This window comes from Aspergillus tubingensis, assembly GCF_013340325.1.
Source record: "Aspergillus tubingensis WU-2223L DNA, scaffold_11, whole genome shotgun sequence".
NCBI classification, from domain to species: domain Eukaryota; kingdom Fungi; phylum Ascomycota; class Eurotiomycetes; order Eurotiales; family Aspergillaceae; genus Aspergillus; species Aspergillus tubingensis.
The window spans coordinates 1,087,267-1,112,438 of record NW_023336285.1 but is presented as its reverse complement, the minus strand read 5'-3'; the positions used below and the strand labels follow the sequence as shown (position 1 = coordinate 1,112,438).

General features: G+C 53.0%; 12 protein-coding genes and 1 non-coding gene across 13 annotated transcripts; 7 read left to right on the top strand and 6 right to left on the bottom strand.

The window, feature by feature from the left end:
• Positions 1-199: 199 nt before the first annotated feature.
• On the bottom strand, positions 200-1,204 carry AtWU_09715 (Rtr1/RPAP2 family protein phosphatase; the record flags this gene model as incomplete). Its single annotated transcript, XM_035504821.1, has 1 exon — positions 200-1,204. The coding sequence occupies one exon, from the start codon at positions 1,202-1,204 to the stop codon at positions 200-202; it is 1,005 nt and encodes a 334-aa protein (XP_035360714.1).
• A 1,174-nt stretch (positions 1,205-2,378) lies between these two features.
• On the top strand, positions 2,379-6,117 carry AtWU_09714 (SH3 domain protein; the record flags this gene model as incomplete). The annotated part of the gene is made up of 3 exons (XM_035504820.1): positions 2,379-4,110; positions 4,167-4,262; positions 4,316-6,117. The coding sequence occupies 3 exons, from the start codon at positions 2,379-2,381 to the stop codon at positions 6,115-6,117; spliced, it is 3,630 nt and encodes a 1,209-aa protein (XP_035360713.1).
• Positions 6,118-6,597: 480 nt separating this feature from the next.
• On the top strand, positions 6,598-7,924 carry cwc25 (U2-type spliceosomal complex subunit CWC25; the record flags this gene model as incomplete). The annotated part of the gene is made up of 2 exons (XM_035504819.1): positions 6,598-6,623; positions 6,703-7,924. 2 exons carry the CDS (start codon positions 6,598-6,600, stop codon positions 7,922-7,924), a joined length of 1,248 nt encoding a protein of 415 aa, XP_035360712.1.
• Positions 7,925-8,287: 363 nt separating this feature from the next.
• Positions 8,288-10,960, bottom strand: AtWU_09712 (putative AP-2 adaptor complex subunit beta; the record flags this gene model as incomplete). Its single annotated transcript, XM_035504818.1, has 6 exons — positions 8,288-9,314; positions 9,364-9,792; positions 9,842-10,206; positions 10,260-10,335; positions 10,400-10,584; positions 10,922-10,960. The coding sequence occupies 6 exons, from the start codon at positions 10,958-10,960 to the stop codon at positions 8,288-8,290; spliced, it is 2,121 nt and encodes a 706-aa protein (XP_035360711.1).
• Positions 10,961-11,545: 585 nt separating this feature from the next.
• On the top strand, positions 11,546-12,276 carry AtWU_09711 (ER membrane protein complex subunit 4; the record flags this gene model as incomplete). The annotated part of the gene is made up of 3 exons (XM_035504817.1): positions 11,546-11,677; positions 11,760-12,112; positions 12,201-12,276. The coding sequence occupies 3 exons, from the start codon at positions 11,546-11,548 to the stop codon at positions 12,274-12,276; spliced, it is 561 nt and encodes a 186-aa protein (XP_035360710.1).
• A 352-nt stretch (positions 12,277-12,628) lies between these two features.
• On the bottom strand, positions 12,629-14,257 carry bna5-1 (kynureninase; the record flags this gene model as incomplete). The annotated part of the gene is made up of 4 exons (XM_035504816.1): positions 12,629-13,071; positions 13,123-13,606; positions 13,663-14,006; positions 14,068-14,257. The coding sequence occupies 4 exons, from the start codon at positions 14,255-14,257 to the stop codon at positions 12,629-12,631; spliced, it is 1,461 nt and encodes a 486-aa protein (XP_035360709.1).
• A 365-nt stretch (positions 14,258-14,622) lies between these two features.
• AtWU_09709 (HesB/IscA family protein) lies at positions 14,623-15,792 on the top strand (the record flags this gene model as incomplete). Its single annotated transcript, XM_035504815.1, has 2 exons — positions 14,623-14,973; positions 15,421-15,792. The coding sequence occupies 2 exons, from the start codon at positions 14,623-14,625 to the stop codon at positions 15,790-15,792; spliced, it is 723 nt and encodes a 240-aa protein (XP_035360708.1).
• AtWU_r51 lies at positions 15,186-15,301 on the top strand. The gene has a single exon (XR_004775234.1). It is a non-coding gene; the product is annotated as a 5S ribosomal RNA (ribosomal RNA).
• An 803-nt stretch (positions 15,793-16,595) lies between the features above and the next one.
• On the bottom strand, positions 16,596-18,178 carry AtWU_09708 (putative eukaryotic translation initiation factor 3 subunit EifCl; the record flags this gene model as incomplete). The annotated part of the gene is made up of 2 exons (XM_035504814.1): positions 16,596-17,717; positions 17,870-18,178. The coding sequence occupies 2 exons, from the start codon at positions 18,176-18,178 to the stop codon at positions 16,596-16,598; spliced, it is 1,431 nt and encodes a 476-aa protein (XP_035360707.1).
• Positions 18,179-19,034: 856 nt separating this feature from the next.
• AtWU_09707 (Tvp18 family protein) lies at positions 19,035-19,875 on the bottom strand (the record flags this gene model as incomplete). The annotated part of the gene is made up of 4 exons (XM_035504813.1): positions 19,035-19,335; positions 19,389-19,484; positions 19,747-19,762; positions 19,839-19,875. The coding sequence occupies 4 exons, from the start codon at positions 19,873-19,875 to the stop codon at positions 19,035-19,037; spliced, it is 450 nt and encodes a 149-aa protein (XP_035360706.1).
• A 420-nt stretch (positions 19,876-20,295) lies between these two features.
• AtWU_09706 (uncharacterized protein) lies at positions 20,296-21,809 on the top strand (the record flags this gene model as incomplete). The annotated part of the gene is made up of 4 exons (XM_035504812.1): positions 20,296-20,338; positions 20,411-20,459; positions 20,509-21,556; positions 21,615-21,809. The coding sequence occupies 4 exons, from the start codon at positions 20,296-20,298 to the stop codon at positions 21,807-21,809; spliced, it is 1,335 nt and encodes a 444-aa protein (XP_035360705.1).
• Positions 21,810-22,008: 199 nt separating this feature from the next.
• AtWU_09705 (uncharacterized protein) lies at positions 22,009-23,044 on the bottom strand (the record flags this gene model as incomplete). The annotated part of the gene is made up of 2 exons (XM_035504811.1): positions 22,009-22,870; positions 22,944-23,044. The coding sequence occupies 2 exons, from the start codon at positions 23,042-23,044 to the stop codon at positions 22,009-22,011; spliced, it is 963 nt and encodes a 320-aa protein (XP_035360704.1).
• Positions 23,045-23,529: 485 nt separating this feature from the next.
• AtWU_09704 (hemolysin III family protein) lies at positions 23,530-24,495 on the top strand (the record flags this gene model as incomplete). Its single annotated transcript, XM_035504810.1, has 1 exon — positions 23,530-24,495. The coding sequence occupies one exon, from the start codon at positions 23,530-23,532 to the stop codon at positions 24,493-24,495; it is 966 nt and encodes a 321-aa protein (XP_035360703.1).
• Between the last annotated feature and the right edge of the window lie 677 nt (positions 24,496-25,172).

Here is a 25,172-nt window from a genome sequence, read left to right as displayed (position 1 = left end):
TCTGGTCTTGCGGCCGGATGTCTCGTAGGAGGCTCTACGGGGGACGGCTGTCCGTTGAGGATATGCCGGACTACGGAGAGTCGATATCGTAGAGTTCAAAGTCATAAGCCATTGATTTGGTTCTTATCTGACACGCGCTATCTTATCGGGGTATCAACCTTTGTTCAAAACGCCTCATAATGCCATGCGCCAAAGCATCTTAGTTCTCATGAGGGACATATCCTTCGATGGAGCCTCCCTTCTCATCTCCAGGACGCATCTGCGGTGCTTTCGCCGGCCCGCGGGGGTTATCGTTCTCTTGGACTTGAATTTCCACTCTGCCAGTATAGAGGGCAGGATGCGCATCGCCTCGTTCCATGGCCAGTTCTCGTGAACGAGCCTCGTCGCGGACGGAGAGCCGTGCAATGTCATCTGCCATATCGCCAGGACCTCGTAGTTTCTCCAAGTGCATACTGTCCAACTGGCCGGCAACGTCGCGGACAGAGACGGGGTCTCTCATCTTGCCCTTGCCTTCTTTCGCCCTGGCCTCCTCCAGCAAGACTAGATGCTTGCCACGCGCATCGTCAGCCCTTCTTTCCCAGACTGGTTCTTCAGCCAGCTGTACACGGATGTACATGGCTCTTTCGGCGCACTCATTTGAGCACCACATCTCGAGCTTCTCTTTGGGAACGATGTCCATCTCGCGCCCGCGGCCACCCCGCCCGCTTCCCTTCGCACCCCACGTTATGCGAAACGAGCCTCTGCCATCTTCCTTGCGACGCTCTCGAGGACAAAGACCGTAGCCACAGAGACCCTCAATATTCCTCTCCTCGATCAAATTGTCGTAGTCGGCGGGTTGAAAGGGGACTAAGGCGGACTTGAACTCCCGAACATCGTCGGCGGAGGGTGATGCAGGATCTGCTGAACGGGAGGACGGAAGTTCCACGAGTCTCAGAATGCGGTCGAGGATCAGAACCTCTGTGTCCTTCTGGGCTTGAATTTGATTCGCATGATGTAAGGCGATAGCTAGATGGCGCGGATCGACATCTGTTCGGTTTGCAATTGAGCTAGGTAGTTGCTGCTGTTGTTGTTGAGACATTTGAGGGGGTTTAGAAGGTGACGCCCGACGGTTTGGGGCGGAATTGGAGGGGCCAGATGCAGCGGTCGCTGCGTGGATCGAAGGAAGAGAGGTCTTCAAAATTGGAGTTGGCCGTCCGGAGGACATTCCAGCAGATATTCCGAACGGAACAGGTCAGAAAGCGGGAAATATTATAAAGTCTGTGTCAGTCGTTTGTGGTGGAGGAAAAGTGTATGGTGAGGAGAAGATAGTGGTAGAATGGATGGGAAGGTTGGATGGATAAGACAAAGTTCCAAGGTTGTTCGGGTCGGCAGGGAGGCAAAAACCCCGGATTCAAGACGGCAAGCTACGGATACGTAATAACAAGGAGGGTCTTTTTAAGTAGTTAGTTAGGAAGGGCAGGTTTAACAATGACTTTACATGGTGCATGCAGGATTGATTAAGGGGAGGGAAATATAAGCTGCATCAGGGACGCCACCAGTAGTAGTAGTATTAGTATAATAGTAGTACTTCCTAGCTACATTTCAGTGTAGATAGCAATGATGTACCACCGCGTTTAAATTCCACGGCCCTCAGGCAGCTGTTCCATCGTATGTTTTTGTGTTGGCTTTTGGTGTCTGACGGGCTGTTCAATCTTATTAGCTGCCGATCGCTGCGGGAGTGGAGCAAGTGTCCCGCCAGGCAAGAAGGGTTGTGAAGTGTTAAGTTAGTACTGTGGTCGTTGTCGTCGTCGTAGTACTTGTCAGTAGTAGCAGTCGTTGTGCTCAGTGTCTCTCTCTCTCTGTCTCTCGCCGTCCCTCCTCTTCCACTCTCCCTCTTCCCTCCCTCCCTTTCCAACACCACATCCACCTCCCCCCATCCCACTCCTTCCTTTTGTCTTCCTTCCCTTGTGCATTAATTTCCTATATTCTCCCGTCTCTCTGGACATTGTTGTCTTTTACCCTGCAGTAAGTTATTCTTATTCCTTTACTTCTTCTCACCCCCATCCTCCTCCACTCCCCCTCCCCCTTGCGGTGTTTCCGATCTCCGGAGGTACTAAGCTCTCTGACTACGTCAGTCAGTCCAGCAGGCTGACATATTATTATTGTTATTTTTGCTCCCTCCGAAGCATACCGGCTTACCTTCCAAAACCCCGCTGTTAAGCATATCTGCACTGCACATGTCTGTCTGCATTAGACGCTTTCCAGTCTAGTGCTCCACTACCTGCAATTATTATTGTTCTGCCGTGTCATTTGCATTCCGCCAGCCTCCCTCTCGCTCCGCTCCCCAATCTACCCCCCACCACCACCACGTCCGCTGTCACAGCGTCTCGACTTGCCAGATGTCCAGTCCGCCGTTCACAGTCAAAGCGGTCTTCGAATACGCTTCGGACCACGATGACGACCTAAATTTTGCCATCGGCCAGATTGTAACCGTGACGGCGGTGGAAGACGCGGAATGGTACTTTGGTGAGTATACCGACGAGTCGGGGCACAAGCGAGAGGGTATTTTCCCCAAGAACTTCGTGGAAAGATATGAACCCCCAGCTCCTCCGCGGCCTACACGCCCGAGCCGACCGAAGAGGGAACCAGAGGTCGCTCCCGGGCCGCCTCCTCCAGAGCCCGCTGTTGCTGTCGAGTCCCCTACGACTGAGCCCCCGCGCTCCCTGGAACCCGAAGTGGAGGATACACCTGCACCTGTGCCCCAACCTCCTCAATCGCCGCCTCATGCGTTGGCGTCACCAACCCGTGAGCTTCCCTCATCCCCGAAACCAGCGCCTGTCCCGGCTCCTGCCCCGGTTCCTCAACCCCCTGCAAATGACATCAGCGAACCGGCTCCGAAACCCTCGTCCAAGCCCCCACCTCCCGCCGTTGCGGAGAAGCCGACAGGGTCATCGTTCAGGGATCGCATTGCTGCTTTCAACAAACCCGCCGCACCCCCAATTGCACCCTTCAAGCCGGGTGGTTTGGGCGGCCAAACCACTTCCTTCGTCAAGAAGCCGTTCGTTGCGGCACCTCCCAGTAGAGATGCATACGTACCCCCGCCCCGTGAGGCTCCCCGCAAGATCTACAGAAGGGAGGAGGATCCAGAGGTCCAAGAACGTCTGGCGAAGGAGCCGCCCGTTTCCGAGACTCGGCCACTGTCCAGTGGAGGCGCGGAGGAAGGTGCGGAGGAGCAGCCCAAGCCGACAAGCTTGAAGGAGCGGATTGCTCTCCTGCAGAAACAGCAGATGGAGCAAGCTGCTCGTCACGCTGAAGCCGCTCAGAAGAAGGACAAGCCCAAGCGCCCTCCCCCCAAGAAGCGCACCGAGTCTCACGAAGAAGCGATGCCTGTGGAAGAACCGCCGACCGAGTGCGCCCCATCTGGCGAGCCTGAGAGAGACCACAGCGTTGAGACGGTGAAAGCCACTCACCCGCCAGCCCCGCCAGCAGCTATGCCCCCTCCGCCAGTGCGGGAACTCGTCAGCGATACCAACGATGCCGATGATTCAGCCGCCGCTGATACTGAAGATGCGGAGGAGACGTCTACGAGCAAGGAGGACTATGACGAGCGCGCCCGGGCGGAGGTTCAGCACGAAGCTCAAGCAGAATCTCGGCAGCTGGAGCAAGCCGAAGAACGTGAAGCTCAGGTTGATGAAGGTGCAGAGGAGGAAGAAGAAGGCGAGGAGGAAGAAGAGATAGACCCCGAAGTCAGGCGCAAGATGGAGCTCCGCGAAAGAATGGCCAAGATGAGCGGTGGAATGGGTATGATGGGCTTCTTTGGGCCTCCTGGTGGCATGCCTCGTCCGGCTGCAGCTCCTCGGAAGCCAAAGGCACCCGTGGAAGCCGAGAGACCCAGCGGGGAGTATGAACGATCCGGCCCAGCTGCTGCCCCTCCAGTGCCGATCATGGCTCTGCCGGGGATGAACGTCGCCAAGCCTGCTGCCACACCAAGCGTGGAGAAGGAGGAGGAGGAAGCTCAGACGAGCCCTGTGACAGAGCAGCATCCTCCGCATGAGGTCCCTGATGTCGAAGATGTGGTAGAGGAAGAGCCTCCTCGGCGTACATCCACCGACAGGCCACCTGCGCCTTTAGGTAAGAGCATATGTCATTGATGATCCTAGCATACCATCTAACTATTCTCTAAACAGAGCGCGCGGCTCCGCCCCCTCCGCCACTCGAAACACGACCAGTTCCACCTCCTGTCCCTCACGATGCGCCTCTGTCTCCGCCCCCTGTTCCCGGACGTAAGTTCTCCATGGTATCAGTGTCCTTTGCCACACATGCTGACCTGGGATAGATCAAACCACCCCTAAGGGCGTTGCTCCTGCTGACACGGGCGAAGAGTCGGACGATGAGCTCTCCTTGCATACTAAGAATCTCTCCCTCAACGCTGCGGCAGCCGATCAGTCTCCAAGCCAACCTGTTCCTGCTCCTCCGCTCCCCGATCATCTAGACTCTCGCCGCTCGTCGACATACGATGTCACCTCTCCGAAATCGCCCACACTTCCTGCAGATAAGAGACTTAGCCGCCCTCCACCTCCTATTCCAGGCAATCCACCCGCCCCGGCTCAGAGTCGAGCAGCTCCTCCCCCGCCGCCCGTTAATATTCGCCGGAGGTCGACTGCCGACAGTCGAACCAGTGTGACCTCACAGTCTCGCCAAGCGGGCGAAGAGGTGGAGGGCGAGGTCACCGAGTATGACGGCGACTACGACACTGACATTGCATCCGGGGCCAAGTTTAAGGACGCACTGAAATCTCATGGACGTGATTCAAGTTTCGACGAGGGCACGACTACCGACGACCATTCACTTCAATCTCCTCGGAGCCCGCCACAGACTCGTCTTCCGCCTCCGCCTCCCCCAAATGCCCCTAGGGCAGTCCCTCCTCCGCCCCCAATTCAGCCTCCCAAGAGTGCGGGCAGGGCCTCCATAGATTCCCCCCGCGGACCCCCTCCTCCTCCTCCTCCCCACCGAGAGTTGTCTTTTGGAGGTGATGATGAAGAGTATGATCCGTACCGTTACAATGCCCCGCAACATGGACTGCCTACCCCAAGGGGACCTCCACCTGTTCCCGCTGGACCGCCGCAGCTACCTCCTGTTGTCCCTTCCCAGCCTGCGGAGGAAGAATCGGAGGAGCTCTATGAAGCTTCGCCCGTCCAATCACACCACGAATCAACATTCTCCCAGTCGGAGAAGAGAACCTCGATGGCACCCCCGCCTCCCACGTTACCCCCACCCACGCCGCGTAGCAACCGTGCATCGCTTGATGTCCCCAGAGCGCAGCCCAGCATGCGGCGGTCCATGGATGTCAGTCGTCCGTCCGCCGACCAAGGCTTCATCGCTATGGACGTAGACCTGGCAGAGAACACGCTCTGGTGGACGCAGCACAATACTCCCCCTCCCGTGTTCCAAAACCGCAAGGACATCTTGCTTGAATTCGAGGAGTCAAGTTCCTCGAAGAGAGGTGGCAAGACCATGGTGACCAAAGACATCTACGTTCTTTTTATTGACCACTCGCAAACGGTAATTACGGTCAACTTCGACGCTCGGAATCCCACGGATGTTGCCTTTGAGCAGCGCCACGAGGCTCCTCCTATCCAGCCTCGTCAGGACCAACTCGAGAACGCACATTTGCAGATTGGCACTCGCATCGCCTCCACGGCCAATTCCATTCAGAACACTACCGTTGCTGACGGCACTCCGTTTGGCCTCGTCCAGCACGTGCTCAGTCCCTTGTCGGATGCCCTCAAGCCGGTTGGAACACGTGCCTATGGCGCTTTGGTCTACTCCAATTTAGCCAACGCTTCTGTACAGCAGAACGACGAGATCCGCGCCGGTGATATCGTCAGCTTCCGCAACGCACGCTTCCAGGGACATCGCGGCACGATGCACCAGAAGTACAGTGCGGAAGTAGGCAAGCCCGACCACGTGGCCATTGTGGTTGACTGGGACGGAACCAAAAAGAAGATCCGTGCTTGGGAGCAGGGCCGCGAAAGCAAAAAGGTCAAGATGGAGAGCTTCAAGCTCAACGACCTCCGCAGTGGCGAATGCAAGGTGTGGCGAGTGATGCCGCGTAGCTATGTGGGCTGGGAGAAATAAGTACAGTATGAAATATCTGAAGTTCTGTGAAGAGTGGAGACGAGCGGAGACGAGTAAATGATTTGATTCTGGTATATCTAATGCCGCTGGTACATGGACCGCAGGCGGACAAACCTCGATTGCCTCTGTGATGTGTTAACTAACATTCTTGTTGTATGTACCTATTGATGTTATCCATATGTGCTTAATCTGTCATTTGTTTACTGCATAGTGCGAATACATTTATGTAAGGTCCTTTTGCCATAAACATAGAAATACTCACCGTTCGAACGTAGCCTGTATAGTGATGCCTCAGGCAGAAACCGGCAGGTCAGACAGCCGCAGTGAGTGGCAATACAATACTTCCCTATCGGGAATTCACCTCCATCCATCACCATCTCTCACACCTACCACTTCCTCCCCCATCCACCTACAACCCCCAGTCCACACAACAACAACACCAAGAAACAACCAGCTGGATACCCAGCCCCCTCACTCAAAATGGGTGGCGACCTCAATTTAAAGAAGTACGCACTCCCTCTCTCTCCCCCAACTCTCCCCCCGTTCCAACCTCAACACTAACGCAACATTTCAAAAATGAAACAGATCATGGCACCCCTCCCTCCTCCGCAACCAAGAGCGCGTCTGGGCGGAAGAAAAACGCGCACTGGAAGAGCGCAAACGCATCGACCAACTCCGCCGCGAGCGCGACGAAGAGCGACAAATCCAAGAACTCCAACGGTTACAAGAAGGGACGGGGAAACCGAAGCAGATCCAGCGCGTGGACTGGATGTATCAGGAGCCTGGGTCCGGAGGGGCAGCTGGGGGTATGTACGCGGAGGAAATGGAGGGGTATCTGTTGGGGAAGAGACGGATTGATGGGATTTTGTTGAAGAAGGAGGGCGGGGAGACGGAGGGGTTGAAGAAGGGGGCGGAGTTTAATGCGTCGCTTGGTGGTGGGAGTGCAGTGCAGCAGCCGGTGGTGAATTCGAGGGATACGATGGCTAAGGTATTGGCTGATCCGCTTTTGGAGATTAGGAAGAGGGAGCAGGCGGCGTTGGAGGGGATGGTTAGGGAGGAGGTTAGGAAGGGGGGAGGGTCTTCGAGGGCGGGGGAGAAGAGGGATAGGGATGGGCATAGGGAGAGGAGGAGGGAGAGGGAAAGGAGGCATAGGTCGAGGTCGCCGGAGAGGAGGCGGAGAGATGATCGTGATCGTGATGATAGGGATAAGGAGAGGAGGAGTGAGAGGGATCATAGGAGAGAAAGAGATAGTGATCGAGACTATCACCGCTCAAGCAGACATCGGGAGCATCGTGATCGTGATCGTGAAGATCGATATGACCGGCGAGATCGATCCCCTGCGGATCGCCATCACTCTGACAGACGGCGCAGCGACGATCGGAGAGAAAGCCATGGGTACAGAGAGTCTCGGGACAGGGACCGTGATCGCAGAGACCGCGACCGCGACCGCGAGCGATCCAGTCGCTACCAACAAGACAAGAGAGACTACCGTCCCCGAGACAGAGATACATACAGCCGCGACAAGCCCAACGCTGAAGAGGCAGAGCAGAAGCGCAAGCAGCAAGAGGAAGAACGGCAGCGCAAGCTAGCAGAGATGCAAGCGAACGCGAGCGAGATGGAGGATGCTCGACGACAGCGCATTGCCGAAGTCAGTGCTATTGAAGCGAAGCAGCATGAAGAAGACGAGAAGCATCGCTCGGAGAAGGGTCGCTTTGTGTCTGGACTGCATAAACAGCTTCAGGAGGATAGTCTGGATGAGCGGATTAAGCGCAGTCGGGGTGGGTTGGCTCGCTTGGATGAGGATTAATTGTTATCATTATACTAGTTGAGTTTTCATGAATGTTGTTGGCTTCGTATGATGATCATGGGATAGATAGATGATGTGCTGTGCTCTGGAAGCACGATATGGATGCCGTCATTCTCCTTTCTCATCATACCTATGCTCGACATGCTAGCTATGTATTATATACCAAGATTTATGTTATTATTCATGCTCTAACAAATGCATATTCACCTACATATCCAAGCATCAAGGACAATAAAACAGAATACATCACAAGTCCCTGCCTGCGAAATAATTGATAAACCGCTCCAAAAAGAATTAAGAACCTATCTAGCAGGAAAGTAAAAAGAAAGAATAATAGAAGCACAGAATGTTACACCAGTACAATTACAGCAACAACAACTCACCCGTGGCTGCTCCACCCGCCAGCTGCGGCTGATACACCTGCTGCTGGTTCTGAGTAACGACATACTGCGTCTGGGGGGCGCCACCACCGCCAACACCACCGTCTTCGCGACCGCCTAGGTCCAGTGCAGCCATTTGCTGGGTGCCGACACTGTTGAAGTAGCTGTCGGCAGCGCTGACGGCTGCGTTCATATCGCTGGGGGCAGATGCGCTGGCAGCCATGGCGGCGGTGGGGCTGTTGGATTGCGACGGGGCGGGGAATTGCCAGACGGCAGTGCCGGGTTCTTCCTTCGGTTTCTGCAGGGCAGGGCTGTACTGTAGGCGTCTTGTGCGCGCGGAGCGGAAGACTTGTTGGACGGGTTTCAGGTACACGGTGGCGAGAGTGCCGACGTTGAGGCAGAGTTCCTCGAGGGTGCGGGAGTCGAGTTTTTCGCTTTCGGCGCTGATGGGGGGCTTTTCGCCCATGACGATCTGCTTTGCGGTCTTGGGGTCGGTGGATAGCAGACGCCAGTACATGTAGCCTCTGTCGCGGAGGTCCGGGTCGTCGGTCTCTTCAGTACACCATTTTAGGACCTGGGGGACGAGCTGTTGGCCCTTGGTGGGACGTTGGATGAAGAACTTGACGGTGGCGGTGAGGAGGGCAAGTTGGACTTCGACAGTCTCGTCGTGGAAGGTGGCCAGATAGTCCTGGAGAAGGCCGTCGGAGTTCTCGATGCGGTCGGCGTACTGGCCGATGATCCAGATGATGGCGGCCTTGGCTTCGGGTTCGTCGAGCTCGTCAATGTTCTGAATTACGTTGCCGATGATGTTCTCGTATTGGTTGGGGTACTTGCGGAAGATGTTGCGGATCACAACCGTCGCCTCCTGGACGATGTAGGGAATCTTCGCGTTGACCAGTTCCAGCAGGGTGTCGATGCATTGTTTTGCGGCGGACTCGATCTTGATGGCGAGCTTTCCGATGGCACGCACTGCCTTGCGCACGAAGTGGACGTCGATCTCAGTCGCATACCTATGGACGTGTTGGTAGTGAGGGTTAGAGAAAGGGAGGACGGACGTACTCTCGGAGTTCTGCAAGGACCACGGAAATGTTCTCCTTGGTGGTCAGCATGAAGATCAACTCCAGCTTGGTGACCTTGACGTAGATCGGATCGTTGTAGTTACAGAAGAAGCAGCGGATATCGTTGCGGAGCACCTCGGGCCTCTTCTGCAGGATAAGGATGGCGTTTCGGAGAGCCAGATACTGTACCTCTGGTGGCTTGGAGAGAAGGGTGACAAGGGGTGGTGATAGCTTCTTTGCGAGGGAGGTGACATGTCTTTCGTCGGCAATGTAGTTCATGAGGTAGAGGATAACGCGGATAGAGGTCAGGACAACGGCAGAGTTGGAGTGCGAGAGGCGGGGGGCTATTCGCTCTGCCAGCAACAGGGATTCTGCGGAGTCTTGAGGGACATAGGACATCAAAGCCTCGAGGATGTAAGACTGGCCCCATCTGCACAATGTCAGTAACCTGCATCGGACACAGAAGCATAGACACATACTCAGAGCAGTCTGGTAAGATCGAAACGAGCTTCGAGGCACTGGTGTAGTCAATAGTCAGAGAGATCGATTCGCTGCGACCCCAGATGTCCACCAAGGAGGCCAGGACGCTAGAAACCACCGTCGGGTTCTCGTCCTTGAGCATGCTGTTTAGCCGATCAATCAGATCCGACGCTTCGACCATCTTCTTATCGTGCTCGTAGAGCTTCGCGACGCAGAAAGCGGCGGTCTTGCGCACGTATGGATCCATATCGCTCATCAGTCGCTTGACCGGTTGCACTGTCGCTTCGACAAACTCGCGGACATGGATGTAGGAGATGGTCCGTAGTGCCAGGGCACGCACGAGAGGGTTGGAGTCCTCCATATCCTGGATTATTCGGATTAGCTGTCACATCCCCAGACGTAAAGGAAAACACACACATCGATGAGGAACGGCAAAGCCTTGAGCGCAACCTCGGGTTTCGCTCTCGAATAATTGACGAGGAACAGAAAGCACCTGTAGTGAGAGAAATCATTAGTCCCCACACAAGACGCGATACAATATCGTCCCGGAGACATACATCTTCTTAATCTCCAGGCTGGGCAAGTTCATACAACCGATCACGTCGGGGAACAAAGCGACCATATCATTATTGCTCATGGTCATATTGGCGACGATTTTCTTAAGCGCGATCTTCTTGGCCGAATGGTTCTTGTCCTTCTTCCCCCCACTGTTCAACTCCTGTCGCAACTCGGCGACTTTGCCCTGTTTGGAACGAGAGAATGGTGAGCCATATTGCGCTGTATAAGGAACCACGCTGAGGAACATGATAAGGTAAGGATGTAGATCGGACTAGGGAGGAATTTGGGGGCCAGCCAGGAGGAGGGGATTCGGAGGAAGCAGCATGAGGAGCATAGCGAACAAGATCCCCCGCAGAAGGAAAAGACAAAGCCAGCGCTGGTTCATGTGAACAAGGGGAACAGGCATGAGGGGAAGCGCGGGAAGATAAGCACACGCCCAAAGGGCTCTTGCACGTCATGTATGGATGGTCCGATTGAGCGGCAGGAAGGAGAGCAGTGCCAATGCACATCAAAGTACTCACTCTGGCGAACAACTTCGCATCTCCCCCGCTGGAACTCATGGTGCAGGTTCACAATCCTCCAATCCTCTGATCCGGTTTGTTTTGTCACGTATAATCACAAAAGACCTCGTCTTGATATCGTCAAATAATCGTTCACGGATGTCGGAGAGCTTCAAGGGGCACTCGATCGGTAGACTAGTTGGCTTGGTTGGTCTGCTGCTCCGAAGCTTCAATTGCATCGGAGAGGGGGGCAGACTAGACTCGTTAGCCTCAAGGCACAGGGGGGGGAATGTCTCTGTTTGAGGGCGCGACAGTGTACTTACCTATCTCAATTAATATAACCCCAGATTATCTCCCTCTCTCTGTCCTTGATGAATGTGAAATTCCAAAACGACGTCGACTGGAACAACTTTGGAGAGGCAGCGTGAGAATCAGGAGTGGATCGGGGGCCGCCAACTCCGCGCTGGTGGAGAAATCCATCCATCGATTCCGGCCGGATCATCGTCACTCTAATCGCTCCCTCCTCATCTCCAAGCTCGGCCTGGCTTGCGGCATCATCCTTTCCTCGACCTCTCTATCCCTCAATATTCCCCAGGCACAGAGAAGCTAACTACTGAGAGTTCTTTCGACTCTCACAGTCCCACCATGGTTTCTCTACCCCCTCCACCGCCGCCGCAATGGGTGGTGAGAATGAACACCCCCATGCCACGCCCATCCAAAGAGGCTACCAGTATCCCTGATCCTCCAGGCTTCTCCAGGAAATCAACTGGCAAGAACGTACGTTTTCTTTGCCGATTACTATACCCATCCCCTTATTCGCACCCAGCTCATACTAACGCGACATTCACATCCACTCCAGAACCGCGCCCAGCAGTCCTCAGCCACCTCCGCCCCGTCCAAACCCGTCGAAACCGATACCCTGAAGCTCAAGAAAGCATGGGAAATTGCCCTCGCTCCCTCGAAGCAGATCCCAATGAACGCGATCATGATGTACATGTCCGGAAACAGTCTACAGATCTTCAGTATTATGATGGTGTTTATGCTGTTCAAGGGCCCCATCCAGGGCCTGATTAATACCAACACGGTGTTCGCCAAGTTCGATACAGAGGGTACGCGCGCGAAGCTTCTGGGTGTGAAGGCGATATATGTCGTTATGCAGCTGGTGCTGTTGTGCTTGGGTATTTGGAAGGTTAATGCGATGGGACTTTTGCCGTATGTGGTGCCCATGTCTTGTGCTTGTTGCCGCGTGGAATGTGCGCTTGGTTGGTTATTGTTCATTGCTAACACTACATTGCGACAGGACTACGAGATCGGATTGGCTGGCTTGGGAGTCGGAACGGCAACCGTTGGAGCGCGCTTACTTTGCTTTTGGTTGATTGGGATGATCGTTCGGGATGAGTGTATGTTCGATGCTGTGTTAATTGAGAAATATGAAGCTATAGTCATCTGGAAGGGAGCTGCCATGGTAATTGGATATGGTAGGGCTGGCACTAGTACTGATGTTGTCATCGACATCATATAGCTTATCATATAGGAGGGGTAGTGTTATGTGGTGCTTCAAGTCCTTAGTCTGATAGTAACATATTCATATATAGTAGGCATTATGTAGATTGGTCCATGTCTGTCCAGTGTCATAGCTGATAGACAAAAATAACATTATATATTCAAGATGACATATACACATATCAGCCCAGATTTGGCAGCCCAATATAATTATCTGTCCGTTGCTTATTTTCGTGACTTCAAAGCCTTCTGACAGGCTTCGAAGAAGATCTGGCAAAACTCCCACACCTCCGTGTACGTATTGTACAAAGGTGCCGGTGCAACTCGGATGACGTCGGGCTTCCTTTCGTCGACCACAACTCCGTGCTCTTCTAGTGTCTCCAAGACGCTATCCAAAAGTCCCGGTTCTAACAGCAGACTGAGTTGTGCACCACGTTCTGCTGGGTTCGAAGGCGTGATGATGGAAAAAGGTCGTTTCCCAGTAGGGAAGTCTGCAGGAGAGTTCAGAAGGAGATGTTCCAAGTAGCCAGTGGCGTTCAAAGACTTTTGACGAATCTCGGCCATCGAGGTCCGATTGAACAGCTCGAGCGACGCAACGACCGCATTCATATCCAGAACGGAAGGGTTAGATAGCTGGAATCCCGCGGCACCCGTCTGCGGTACGAAATCTGTGGTTCTCAGTTAGTCGCCGAGTGAACGCTAGCAGCAAGAAAACCTACTGTTGTTCATAAGGAAGCGAGTCTTCTTGTCGCCTCCCCACCAGCCCGAGAGGCGCGGACGGAATGGCTCCTCCTCACTGCCAACCTTGTCCATCTCAACTCGGCCGTGTCTCTCATGCACGAACAAAGCTGCCATCCCACCTGGACCACTGTTGAGGTACTTGTAATTACACCACGCAGCAAAATCTACATTCCAGTCGTGCAAGCGCAGGTCGACATTGCCAGCTGCATGCGCACAGTCCCAGCCAACGAGAATTCCCTTAGATTGGGCATGCGCGGTAATCTTTTCAATATCGAAGTATTGTCCTGTGTAGAACTGAATACCAGAAAGGAGCACAAGCGCCGTGCTTGAGGCATGTTCATCAATAACTCGGAGAATTTGCTCCGTTCGCAGAACCGGCTTCAAGCGGTCTTCCGGCTCGATGAGGACCATAGCATCCTCTGGGCGAAGATCATGGTGTCTAATCTGTGACTCGATGGCGTACTAGATTCACTGGGTTAGGTAATTGCTTTTCAAATGATTATCGGCTTCGAACCCACATGGTCACTTGGGAACGCCTTCCCTTCCAGGATAATTTTATACCTCTCCTGGGTCGGGCGGTAGAAGCTCGCCATCAAGAAGTGTAAGTTCGCCGTCAGTGTGCCCATCACTGCCACTTCACTTTCCAGGGCTCCCACAATTGGCGCCATGAGCTTCGCGCCAGCGTCATCGACGTCAACAAATGGTGGGAGCAATTGGTCCTCGTGCGGAAGAAAATGTCCAGTTACGCCTTTGATAGCCCATGTCCGTAGATAGTAGTCAATGTACTTGCGGGCATTACGAGGTTGAACTCCCAATGAGTTTCCACAGAGATATATACACCGGGGATCAGACTCATCAGTGGCTAGATGAGAGGGCAATTGATTAGTGAAATTGAGACAATATAGCAGCGCTACGATACGTACAGCTATTGTCAATTGCCAAAGTCTTCCTTTTCAAGTCAACTTTAGAAGGGATAATAAATTCCTTTCTGAATTCGCGCAAAGGATCTTGTGCATCGAGAGACTCTGCATATTCCTTGGTGAAGGCATTGCTATCAGTCTTGTAGGAAAGCGGGGAGCTGACGCTCGATTCATGTGCATGTTTAGAACTCATGGTTAAGATGCTCCCTTGGTATGGCGGAAGTACTATGTACTGTCAAAGGGAAATAGAATGAATATATCCAAAATCCTCGTCTACTATACAATCATAGACAACAACAGAGAAGAAAATTAGACTAAGTACAGTCATGGAAATGTTACGCAAAGCCAATGAAGTTCCCCGCGATTATCTCAATTCTGCCACTTCTTGCCGGTCCCCGATCGACCAATGGCGTCATCCCGAACCCTCTGACTAACGGCAATAATACCTTCTTTTCGATGGCTGCTCCGAGCCTCCGATCATATTATCAATCCAGTCTTTATTCTCCCTCAACAAAAGTCCTCCTTCACTTGCCTTTCCTAACACCTACTTTCTCCTCTATGACGACAAACATGTCCCGTCCGATCCTCTCAACAGCCGCCCGCCGGCTCTCTCGCTCTCATTCGCCTCGCACCGCGGTTTCTGCACTTTCCCCGGCAACGTTGCCGACATTGAGCTTCTCCGCATCTTTCTGCGATACCGTTTCCCAACGATCCACGCTCCGGCCTAGATTCCTTTGCCCCCGGGCGAGCACATCCTCACCGCGATCAGTATTCCGCTTTGACGCTTTCGGACAACGCTCTTCCTTTTCCACCACGAGTATCCGATCAGCTACCAAGGTGCTACAAAACCCGAGAGTTGATGAAGAGGGAAAGGACTTGTTGATTAGTATCTCGCCGAGGGCCGCGGAGGTACGTTGAAACAATATTTCCCTTCTGTCCCTGCTTGCATATACTATACCTCTTCCGAAGAGCATTGCGAAAATGTGGCGATGGTACGGCTTGAGTAGCGTTCGGAGGTTGAAACGGAGATGCAAGCACATTGGAAGCAAATGCGCCGGATCACCGGAGCTAGCCTACTGTTAGCCACGATATGAACCCTCTCAAGTATGAGACAAGTACATACGACCACAGGGTGTGGAAAACAGGGCTTCCCGTCCGCTCAGCCGTACTTAAGCCACACGCCGGGAGGTTAGTAGTTGGGTGGGTGACCACCAGCGAATCCCTTCTGTTGTATGTTTTTCAATTTTTTTTTCCTTCTCTTTCCCAGAGGAGGGATAACAACATTTCTTTTTCTTTTTGGCTCTTCAAGTCGCTAGAGTAATCCAGTTACATCATGAACTAACATATCTCCAACAGCGTCTCCGCGAAATCACAGACCCTTCCTCATCCCCCTCCATCACCAAGGAAGAAAACCCCTACCACCATCTCCGCATCACCGTCACAAGCGGTGGATGCCATGGATTCCAATACCTGATGTCCCTGGAGGCCGCATCCAAGATCGACGCGGAGGAAGACACTGTTTTCGCAGCCGAGCCTGAGGAGGGAGAGGCAGAGGTAGCAGGTGCCGGAGAAGCTAAAGTAGTCATGGATGAGCCATCGCTGGAGCTTCTTTCGGGCAGTACGGTGGATTATACGATGGAGTTGATTGGAAGTCAGTTTAAGATTGTGGACAACCCACGCGCAACGAGTAACTGTGGGTGCGGGACTAGTTTTGATGTTCAGGATTGAATGAGGACCTAGCTAGATAGGTCTATTATTCCTGGACCCAACCAACCTAACTGTATATGTGTATCATACTAGAATATGAGATAGAGTAATGCTATACCCCCAGCTGCTTCTTTCTATCTATCTGCTTAGAGGTTGAATGGAGAATATTTGCTTAAGTCATCATCTATTTCATCATGCGGATTCTACATCCCTGTCTGTCCTCTGCTAGCTAAGACACAAACAGCTCGATGCACACAGACCAGACCGTGTCGAACCGGAAGCAAAACCAAACACAAGCATAATGGGATACGCCTTGGAACATTTCCTCAAATGAAAAACAAAAAAGGAAAAGAAGAATTCTTTTTGTCGACTCCAACCCCGTATAACCAGGATGGTCAAAGGGTTGTGCGACCAACCCCCTGAGTAATGAGAAGCATGGACAATCGAAGCAAGATATGGGAAGCGGAGGACAGAATAAATAAATAGATAAGATAAAAAAAAAAGAATCATGATGTTGGTGGGATGGGGGAAGACGTGAGTAAGTGAACGGGCCCACAAAAGGTGAGAGGGTAATTGATGACCCGTTCGAAAAAGCACGACTTGGACTTGATTGCCCAAATGATCCCCCTTCCCAGCTGATGATATCTCCTGGACCACACATCCCCCTTCTTTCTGTTTGCACTTCAGTGTGTCTCTCGTGGTTCCTTGCTGAGATTGAGTACCCCTTCGTGGAGTCTAGTTACAGACCGGACGCATGTCTCAAGTCAAATGACGTGGGGATATGCGTTTTGGCACTAGAAGGGGTCGCTGTAGCGTACTCGAACTTAGTAGACACGAGCAAGGTTCCTGAGGTACCAGTCCACGAGACGGCGTCCGGCCTTGGTCTCGCTGACGTGGATGAGGTCGTTCTCCAGAGCGTAGTCGAGGTCGTTGGCGTTGACCGGCTCGCCCTCCAGAAGGCCGCCCTCTACCCAGCGCACCTGACGGCTGCGCTGCTTGTTGATGAGGAGCCAAGAGCGGAGCTTCTCGGGCTCGACCTCCAGGAAGCCAGCCAGCTTCTTCAGGTCCATGGTGGTGTAGAGCTTCAGGTAGGAGCGGATGGTAGGGTTGTACAGGGTGTTCTTAACCTCATCCATGAAGATGGCGGTGTGGTGGTCAACAGGGTCGACGTTGAGGGCCGGGTTCTCGAAGTCGGGGGGAGTGGGGCTGATGAACTTGGGGCAGGCCGAACGGAAGAGCTCCTCGAACAGAGGAAGGGCCTCGGGGCCACCATGCTGCAGGCGGTTGAGCTGCTCGCCGTACTTCTCGCGCAGGGCGGAGTGGATGGTGTCATCCAGGCGAGTGGGGTGGAGAGCGACACAGATGGCGATGAGAGCGTACATCTGGTCGTTCTTCTTGGCGATGGCATCGTAGCTGTTGCCACCCTTCTGGAAGTTCTTGGTCCGGGAAACGTAGACCAGGATGTGGCTGAACATGCGGATGGCATCGGCATAGCGACGCATCATCATGTAGGAGAAACCGACATAGTAGTAGGTGGTGAAGTGGGCCGCCATGACACGGGCGAACATGGCCTTCTTGTTCATCTCGATGTCGTCGAGGGTCTTGAGGGCAAGGCTGAAGTCACCCAAGAGACAGTGGACACGCAGGAGTCCAATGATGGAGAAGTATCCCAGCATCTTGTACAGAGGGCGGGAGCCATACTCTCCGGCAAACGCCAAGGGGTCCTCACCACGCTTGATGGCAGCCAATTGCTCGTTGATCTGGGACCTTTGGATGAGGGAGTAGAGGACGTTCAGCACGGAGTAGCAACCCCACGTGTTCGGGTTCTCACGGAGAAGCTGGGCCTCCTCCTCGTTGGAGCCGCTGCGAGCGACGCGGTTGCGGTAGCGGCAGAAGGATTCGAACTGGTAGATGAACTCGTCGATGACATCCCAGGCCCAGTAGTACTGTTGACAATAAGATGGGCTAGTTAGCACAGTGTATCAACCGCGGTGATTCAACCGCACACAATTGCAAGTCAAGGCAGCGAAGCATGTATCAAATACAGCTGCAGCCGCAGCCGCAGCCCGTCGCACCTGACAGATGGAGGAGTACATACAGAAGGAACCTCGAGCTCAACCGGACCCTCAGAGTTCAGGATGTAGTGGAAAAGGCTGCAGTAGTTGTCGTAGCTTGCGAACTTGGTCTCGAGAGTAGCCTGGTACTCGAGCGGGGTGGCAGCAGCAGCGAGCTGTGCCTGGAGGTCCTGCGTCTGGGAACCACCTCCAAGGGATGTCGTTCTGTCCAACTCACTCATGCCATCGTCGAAGTTGACCTGCTCGCGGTAGTCGTTGACAAGCGCTTCCTCCTCCACATCGGACTCGTCGCCCAGGTTGGGGTGCGCGTTGGCGCGCTCTTCGTAGGACATTTTGCGATAGAAGTACGTCTGTCGACGAGTAGGAAATTGTCCGGCAAACGGTCGGGGGGGATGGGTGGGGAGGAGAGGGGGCACGTCGTCTGGCGTAGCGGTTCGGCGTCGGCGTGTGGGATTTCGATTGTTTCGGCGGAGTCGAATTTTGAGGGTTTTCGCTTGAATGAGTTGTGCTTATCTTATCTGGGGATAACTTCAGTGCTGAGTCAGCTATGCACGACCATTCGGGCACAACTGGATCCCTGCATGTAAATGTAACTAGTTTACTATAGGAGATCACTTCATTTAACATTCGTTCCTTTATTGTTCCCCGCGTTGGAACAAGCTTATCTTTAGCTCTCAACCCCTACAGCACATTTCTATGCAAACAAATCCATTCATTCATCGCCAGGATGCTAATCGGGTATTCGCTGGGGCGAGATGGTAAATATTACATGATTCATCTAAAACTCATTGTAACAGTTTTTGAGCAAGTCTCAAAAGCAAAAACAGGACTGCAAATACGACACAAAGAAGAAAATCAATAAAGGCACATGAGCAGAAACTTCAGTAGCCCGAGCCGTAGGAATCCCAATTTCTCAAAACAGTATGCTATACGAGTACAAGACCCTGCTCGGCAGCGTCAAGAACAGCACAATCGATTCATAATCGTGGCGCATTCAGCCCAGAGATGGTTCTTTAGCCGTCTCTTTTTCCATTCCATGTCAGTCACCTGCAGCAGAATCGATTAGCATGAAAACAACATGTGGCTCTTTTCGAGCGCAGTGCACGAATGTTGAAGACGACATATACAATAGCTGCATGACAGGCGAAAGGCGTACCTTAGCTTCATAGATCACGTTTCAGACCAGTCTTAGACAATCATCTGCGCAAGACCTTGGCCGCCCAAAGTCTTGCTGCCGACGAATTCCTGGCTCTTGAGACCCGCCAGCGCATAGAACAAACCGGCGATAAGTAGGAAAACGGCAGCCGCAATCAAACTGGTAGCGGACTTGATAAGACTGAGCCATTGCACAACACTCATCACTGTATACATTGCAGCGCGCATCCAGTTTGTGGTGAAGCGTCGGATAAATGCATCGAATTTTGGTGATGTGGGGCATATTCTGAGGAGGAAGGGCACTTCGGCGAAGATGAGGATCAAACCAGAGATGCTGTGCATTGTAAGCTTCTAAACCAGTGTAAGAATAGGAAAGGAAAAGCTCACAGGCACAGAACACTAAAGATGATAATCACGACGTCGAACGAGAAGATGTTGGCGATACCGAGAGCCAAGCACAAGACGATGCAGATCACGCCCGTCCTACGTCAGACATCGATTAGCAAAACTGCCTTTAAACGCCATGTTTATAGCTCCAATCTTGTCGCAGTCGCCCAAATCCTATGCGCGAACATTCAAAGTGTATGGTGGTCCAAGGCGGCAACTGAAGCAGGTCCTTTCAAGACAGCGCCAAGCGCTGTGCTCAAGAGATTCAGGCAACCATCATTCGTTTTCGCAAATGTTGTAGAGGCGCACAGTTGGGCAGCGGCGGGCGAGAAAGAAAATAGAGAAAAGCGTTACAAACCATTGTCCATAGATGCCTATGTGATGAGTTGTTAGTTATCCCTTGCTTCGTATGTCAAAGAATAAGTCATGGTAAACAAGGCAGGTCCGTACTGAAGTTTCTCGAGCGGAGCTCCTCGGCGAGAGTCATAGTGCCGAACGAAGATGCGGGTATTTGATGGTGCAGAGAACGGTTCAAGTCAGGGTGTATAGAGCAACGATAGTGCGATGCTGACGGTAGCCTTATATAGAGGTGGTGGAAAGTATGGTCGGTTGATCGTGTGGCTACTACTTAAGATTACCAGCCGGGAGTAGACGCGATTGACGGTTTGAATGGGGCCAGTTTGTCTGTCCGGGCCGATCCCTTCACCGCGCGGCAGAATGGCCTCTTCCGCCTTTGAGGTCGGGGATCCCGCATTATTATGTTGCCAGCAACTATCCCCGGTTCCTAGATAAAGAGCTCGCCAATCTGCAACAGAAGGCTTTCCACCGCGGGAACTGAGTACAAGCCTCAAGAACATTTCGACTAGGCTGACTATCAATAATTGTTGCTTTCTCCATTGATACAGCTATGGAGGCTTCGCCAACTAAACACGCCCGCAATGTCTCTAGATGTAAGGAGCATTAATGCTTGATGCTTGTTGTATCATCGGCAATCTAGAGAATATAAGGCTGATTCGTCCTAGCTTCAAGGCCGCGTAGCACAACGAAGGGTCCTCTAGATCAGCCAGATGAGTGAGGAGCGAATCTGCTTGATTAGTTAGGCCCATACTAACAATTACAGCCCGCTCGGCTCCGAAACAGTGAACACAGCCGCATCCCCAAGGCCGGCTACAGCAGACTTTGCTGGATTTACCGGCGCTTCGTTTAGCAGACTGGATCCATTGGGACCGGATGAACTGCCACCAACAGTGGAGAAGGATCTCTCGTACCTGCTCCGGTATGATGTGTATCATTCGCTGTCTCAGGTAGAAATACCGCACGCGCTTCGCTCTGAGTTCCTTGCCCCAACGTCAGATGAATCGCTGTCCACAAGCCTAGCCACCCTTGAGCGGCTTCTGGCTGAAGGTCACTTTCTGCTCGCTGCTTATTTGTGTGGGACGATCTTAACATCCTCGTTGATCTCGCCTACTGACATCAAACGAATCTTTGCTCTGTTTTACACTCGGCTAGCGTGCCTGCAACTGTCAGGAAATACGATCATTGCAGCGCAAGAGTCTAAGGCACTCGAAGACCTGAGCTCCGCCTTCTATTATGTGGAACCGATCGCCGGGACGTCTGATAAGCACCCAAACTATCCTCGTCACATCGTACCATGGCCCCTACGAGTGTTGGCTATTAGACTCCAGAGCATTGGATTCGGCGACTCACGTAGGGGCATTGGCGGACTCTACGAGGTTGGCTTGGAAGCGCGAAGGGAGATTTTGCGGCCAGATATGGACCCCGAAGAGCGGAAGTTGTGGAGAGAGCGATTGTCTGACCTCGGCATGAGAAATGTGAACGCGCTCATTGAAATGGGGGATCTGGATGCCGCCAGGAGATCGCTCGCCAGCTTGCGAATAGCAGAATCGGAAAGTGAGATCAATAAACTGAGAAAAGTACTTTTGATGCTCATAATTGGCGATCTTGATGCTGCGAGGCAGGTATGTGGCGAGGCGAGCGATGCCGGGAACACCGTGTTTCGCCCGCTCCTCAGTATGGCCGAGGGTCGGTACGACGACGCAGTGGCTGAATGGCGCGCCTTACTTGGCAACGAGGAACGCAGACCCGATGAGTCCATGATCTCGCAGAACCTGGCGGTGTGCTTGTTGTACACTGGTAGGTTGAACGAAGTAAGTCATATTCCATAAAGATTACCTACTACGAAGCCCGTGCTTAACCATGCCACAGGCACGTGAGGTCCTTGAGTCACTGGTCCACGCAAACCAGTCGTTCTCGAGTCTCGTGTTCAACTTGTCAACCGTCTACGAACTATGCTCTGATAAATCCGCCAAGCTAAAGACCGACCTTGTAGAAACAGTGGCCAGACAACCAGTCACTGGGACTACTAATCTTGATCGGCCCAACGGGGACTTCAAACTTTAGTGACAGCAGAGTCACGGAAAGTCTACACTTGATGGCAAGGAGGTCCCGGGTTCTAAGACTGGTGCGCTATTCTAAGAATGCCTGTCGGATCCTCCAATTATATAGCCGTCTAAACACCTGAAACAAACGCCATACTCCGCCAATGCCCGTATAAGCGCCAGATAAACGATGCAGCAATGACAATATCAAATCGACAACATCATGGATTTTCCTTTATAGGTGCAAGGTTATTTTGGGGCCTTTGCTTTGGCTTCCGGATGATGATTCTGTCGCCCTCTTTCTCCCAACCTAGGCTCTCCGCCTTTACCAGGTTCTCCCATGTCCAATTGCTGTCACCGGTGCAACCTTCAGTGACCCATCTGGTGTCAGTGCTGAGATAAGCTTTGCCGACTGCTTTGAGGGCATGTCGTCTGACGCGGTCTTCAGCCCAATTCATGACGGCACGCATCCGGGAATCTACATCTTGCCGGATCTGCCAGAACACAATCCAGTTATCGTGTGCCAGAGCGTTCAAGACACGGTCAATAGTCGATGACTGAAAACCGTATCGTCTGCGCGCACGCGCACGAAGTTGATAAGCAGCAACCATGTCCTCCTGTCGACATGCGTAATCCAGGATCCAATACGAAATGAGATCTTTCAGGTCAGAGTCCGGCAAGGGGTGAGAAGAAGTGTGTAATTCCTCTAGGATGTAGCGAAAGGAAGGAAAGTATGATGGAGGATGTCGGGCTTGAATCGCGAACTTGATGGAAAAGATGTGGACTTGCTGGGAGAAAGAGATGGGAATTGTGGAGCTGGTAGCCAGAACCGCCTCGCGCAGCTTGCGAAGAGAGAGGAGAATGGTGGATAGTTCAGTGGAGGGGGAAGGACTACGGGGCCCTGTCGACTTATTGTCCAAGGAAGGAAGAGAAGCTGGTGGATTGCTGGTGGCATCGCTCGAAGCGCTCCTGGGAAGTGACGTCCATGCCGCTTCTAGGTTTTTGGAATGGCGGGCGCAGAATTCCATGTACCGATTTACAATCTTGTCATAGTACTCCTTCTGAACCTTATGGTCTAGCAATCTGTGAGTGTCAGCGCTGCCGCAGTTAACCGCATCGTCGCTCCACCATGGGTATCAGGAGGCCGTGAGCATACTTTCGATCGCCTTTAGATACAAACCCCACGGTGTCGAGCGAGTCTGCCACGGGCTTTAACCGACTGCCTGGGGCTTTTCCGGGCTGCGCATGACCAGACATGGTGTATATATAGTGGGTCGCAAAAGGAAAAAACAGAGAGGGGGGTTATTGATATTGCGTCATGCTCGAATTGGAGGATGAAGCTATCCAAAGTGATGGACTGGTGAATTGATCTGCGGGGATCCCGTCGGGGAAGTGCCGGGCTGTTTGTCTCATTTGCACTGTTTGTCAGTTTTCCCAACGAGCCAAAAGTCCCAAAAGGGAACGGCGATACTCCGCGGAATCCCCAACGCTATTCTTCAGGTTCCTCACCCATCACTTCGGGTTGAGGTGTTTTAGGGGGTTTGTTTTGCTTCTTCTTGACCCTTTAATCTGCTTTTCCGTGTACATATTTCTTTTTTTGCTCTTACTAGACGGTCATCTTACCTCATTCTCACGCGTATACTCCCCCCGAGGACCACCCCCGATTACGGAGCAACCGCTAGCCATCTGCTCACCGGAGATCTGGGATCTGTCATTCTGTCTGCATCCTGCATGTGAGGAATATGTCCACTCGCCAGCGTCGCCCCACTCAAGCCCATGAGAAGGATCTGGGTACCAGCCAGCCTGCTGTGGTGGCAGCTGCGGTGTTAGAACAGCCTTCCCAAGTCATCAGAAAGCTTCTTCACTGGGATGACCTGCCCCATTGGCAGCGCGACAACCAGCACATCCACACGGGCTATCGGCCGGCTTCATTCTCTCTTCTGGTCTCCCTGCAGTCCTTGACCTACCTTCACAATGAAACGGTCAACATCTACACGCATCTGCTGCCGTCCCTACTGGCCGTTCCAGCGGCTGGGCTTCTCTATCGGGCACTAGCTCCGCGATATGAGAATGCCACCCAGGCGGATCTGATTGCTTTTGGATGCTTCTTCGCGGGGGCGGCCTTCTGTTTGGGCATGTCTGCAACATATCATACCATTTCGAACCATTCCCCCCTCGTGGCCCGCATCGGAAACACGTTTGACTATGTTGGTATCGTAGGGCTTATCGTGGGCAGCTTCGTGCCTAGCGTGTACTTTGGATTCTACTGTATGCCTGATCTGCAACGGTTGTATTGGACGATGATCTGCGCCCTCGGTCTTGGCTGCATCCTTGTTTCGATCTTCCCTCATTTCCGGACGCCTCGGTGGCGGCCATTCCGTGCGGCCATGTTTGTCGGCATGGGTCTGTCAGCGGTGTTCCCCGTGATCCACGGCTTACGCTTGTACGGTCTGGAGCAGATGACACGCCAAATCGGGCTCGGTTGGCTACTTCTCCAAGGTTTTCTGTACATTTTGGGAGCAACCATCTATGCGGCCCGGGTGCCGGAGCGCTTGCGACCAGGCCACTTCGATCTCTGGGGCAGCTCCCACCAGATCTTTCATGTGCTGGTGGTCTGCGCCGCCGTTGCTCATCTGACCGGGTTGCTAAAGGCATTTGATTACAGACACAGCGGCATTGCAGACAGTTGTCTTGGGGCCGCGCAGTGATTCGCCCGCTGAACCTTGGGACATCGCACAGGCAGGACGTCCTGTGGAGGGGGAAGAAGGGGGGAGGGGGGGCGCGCGGCGCCCCCTAAACATCACCACCTGTAGCCATAACTTAATCGCCTCAAGAAGTAATAGAGATGACATGATGATGATGCTGACGTCTTCACGGCTGATACGAGACATGTCTAACCTTGAATTTCACATGCTGACCATTGCAACATGGCAAAGCCAGAGATGAGAGAAGCATTGCAGAAACCTTCTTTCCCCCAAGAAGGCAATAAGAAAAGGGAAAGAGGAACAAAAAATACGCAAACGAGGGGAAGTCCAGGATACAATCATAAGAATAGACCTTGGGTCTTGCGACAGCATGAACGTTCACCGCTTGCCTGGGCATTTCAAACCGGGCAGGCGAATAGGGATGCGTTCCCGCATCGATTTACAGCTCACATGGTGTGCTGGCCTGCATACCGATAGAATCACCCTAGACGGCATGCTGCGGTTCCTCATTGGATGCTACGTCAGACACAATAGTCTTGCATCGTCGTGGCTCCTTCGAGCACATTAGAGTTATTCGGCCTAGTGGCCCCCACTGAATTGACGACGATGTTGCACCTGAGCTTATTCTTCCAGGCTTCTTACGTTGGAGGACCGTCCCCCGCGGCACTGGCTGATGTAGG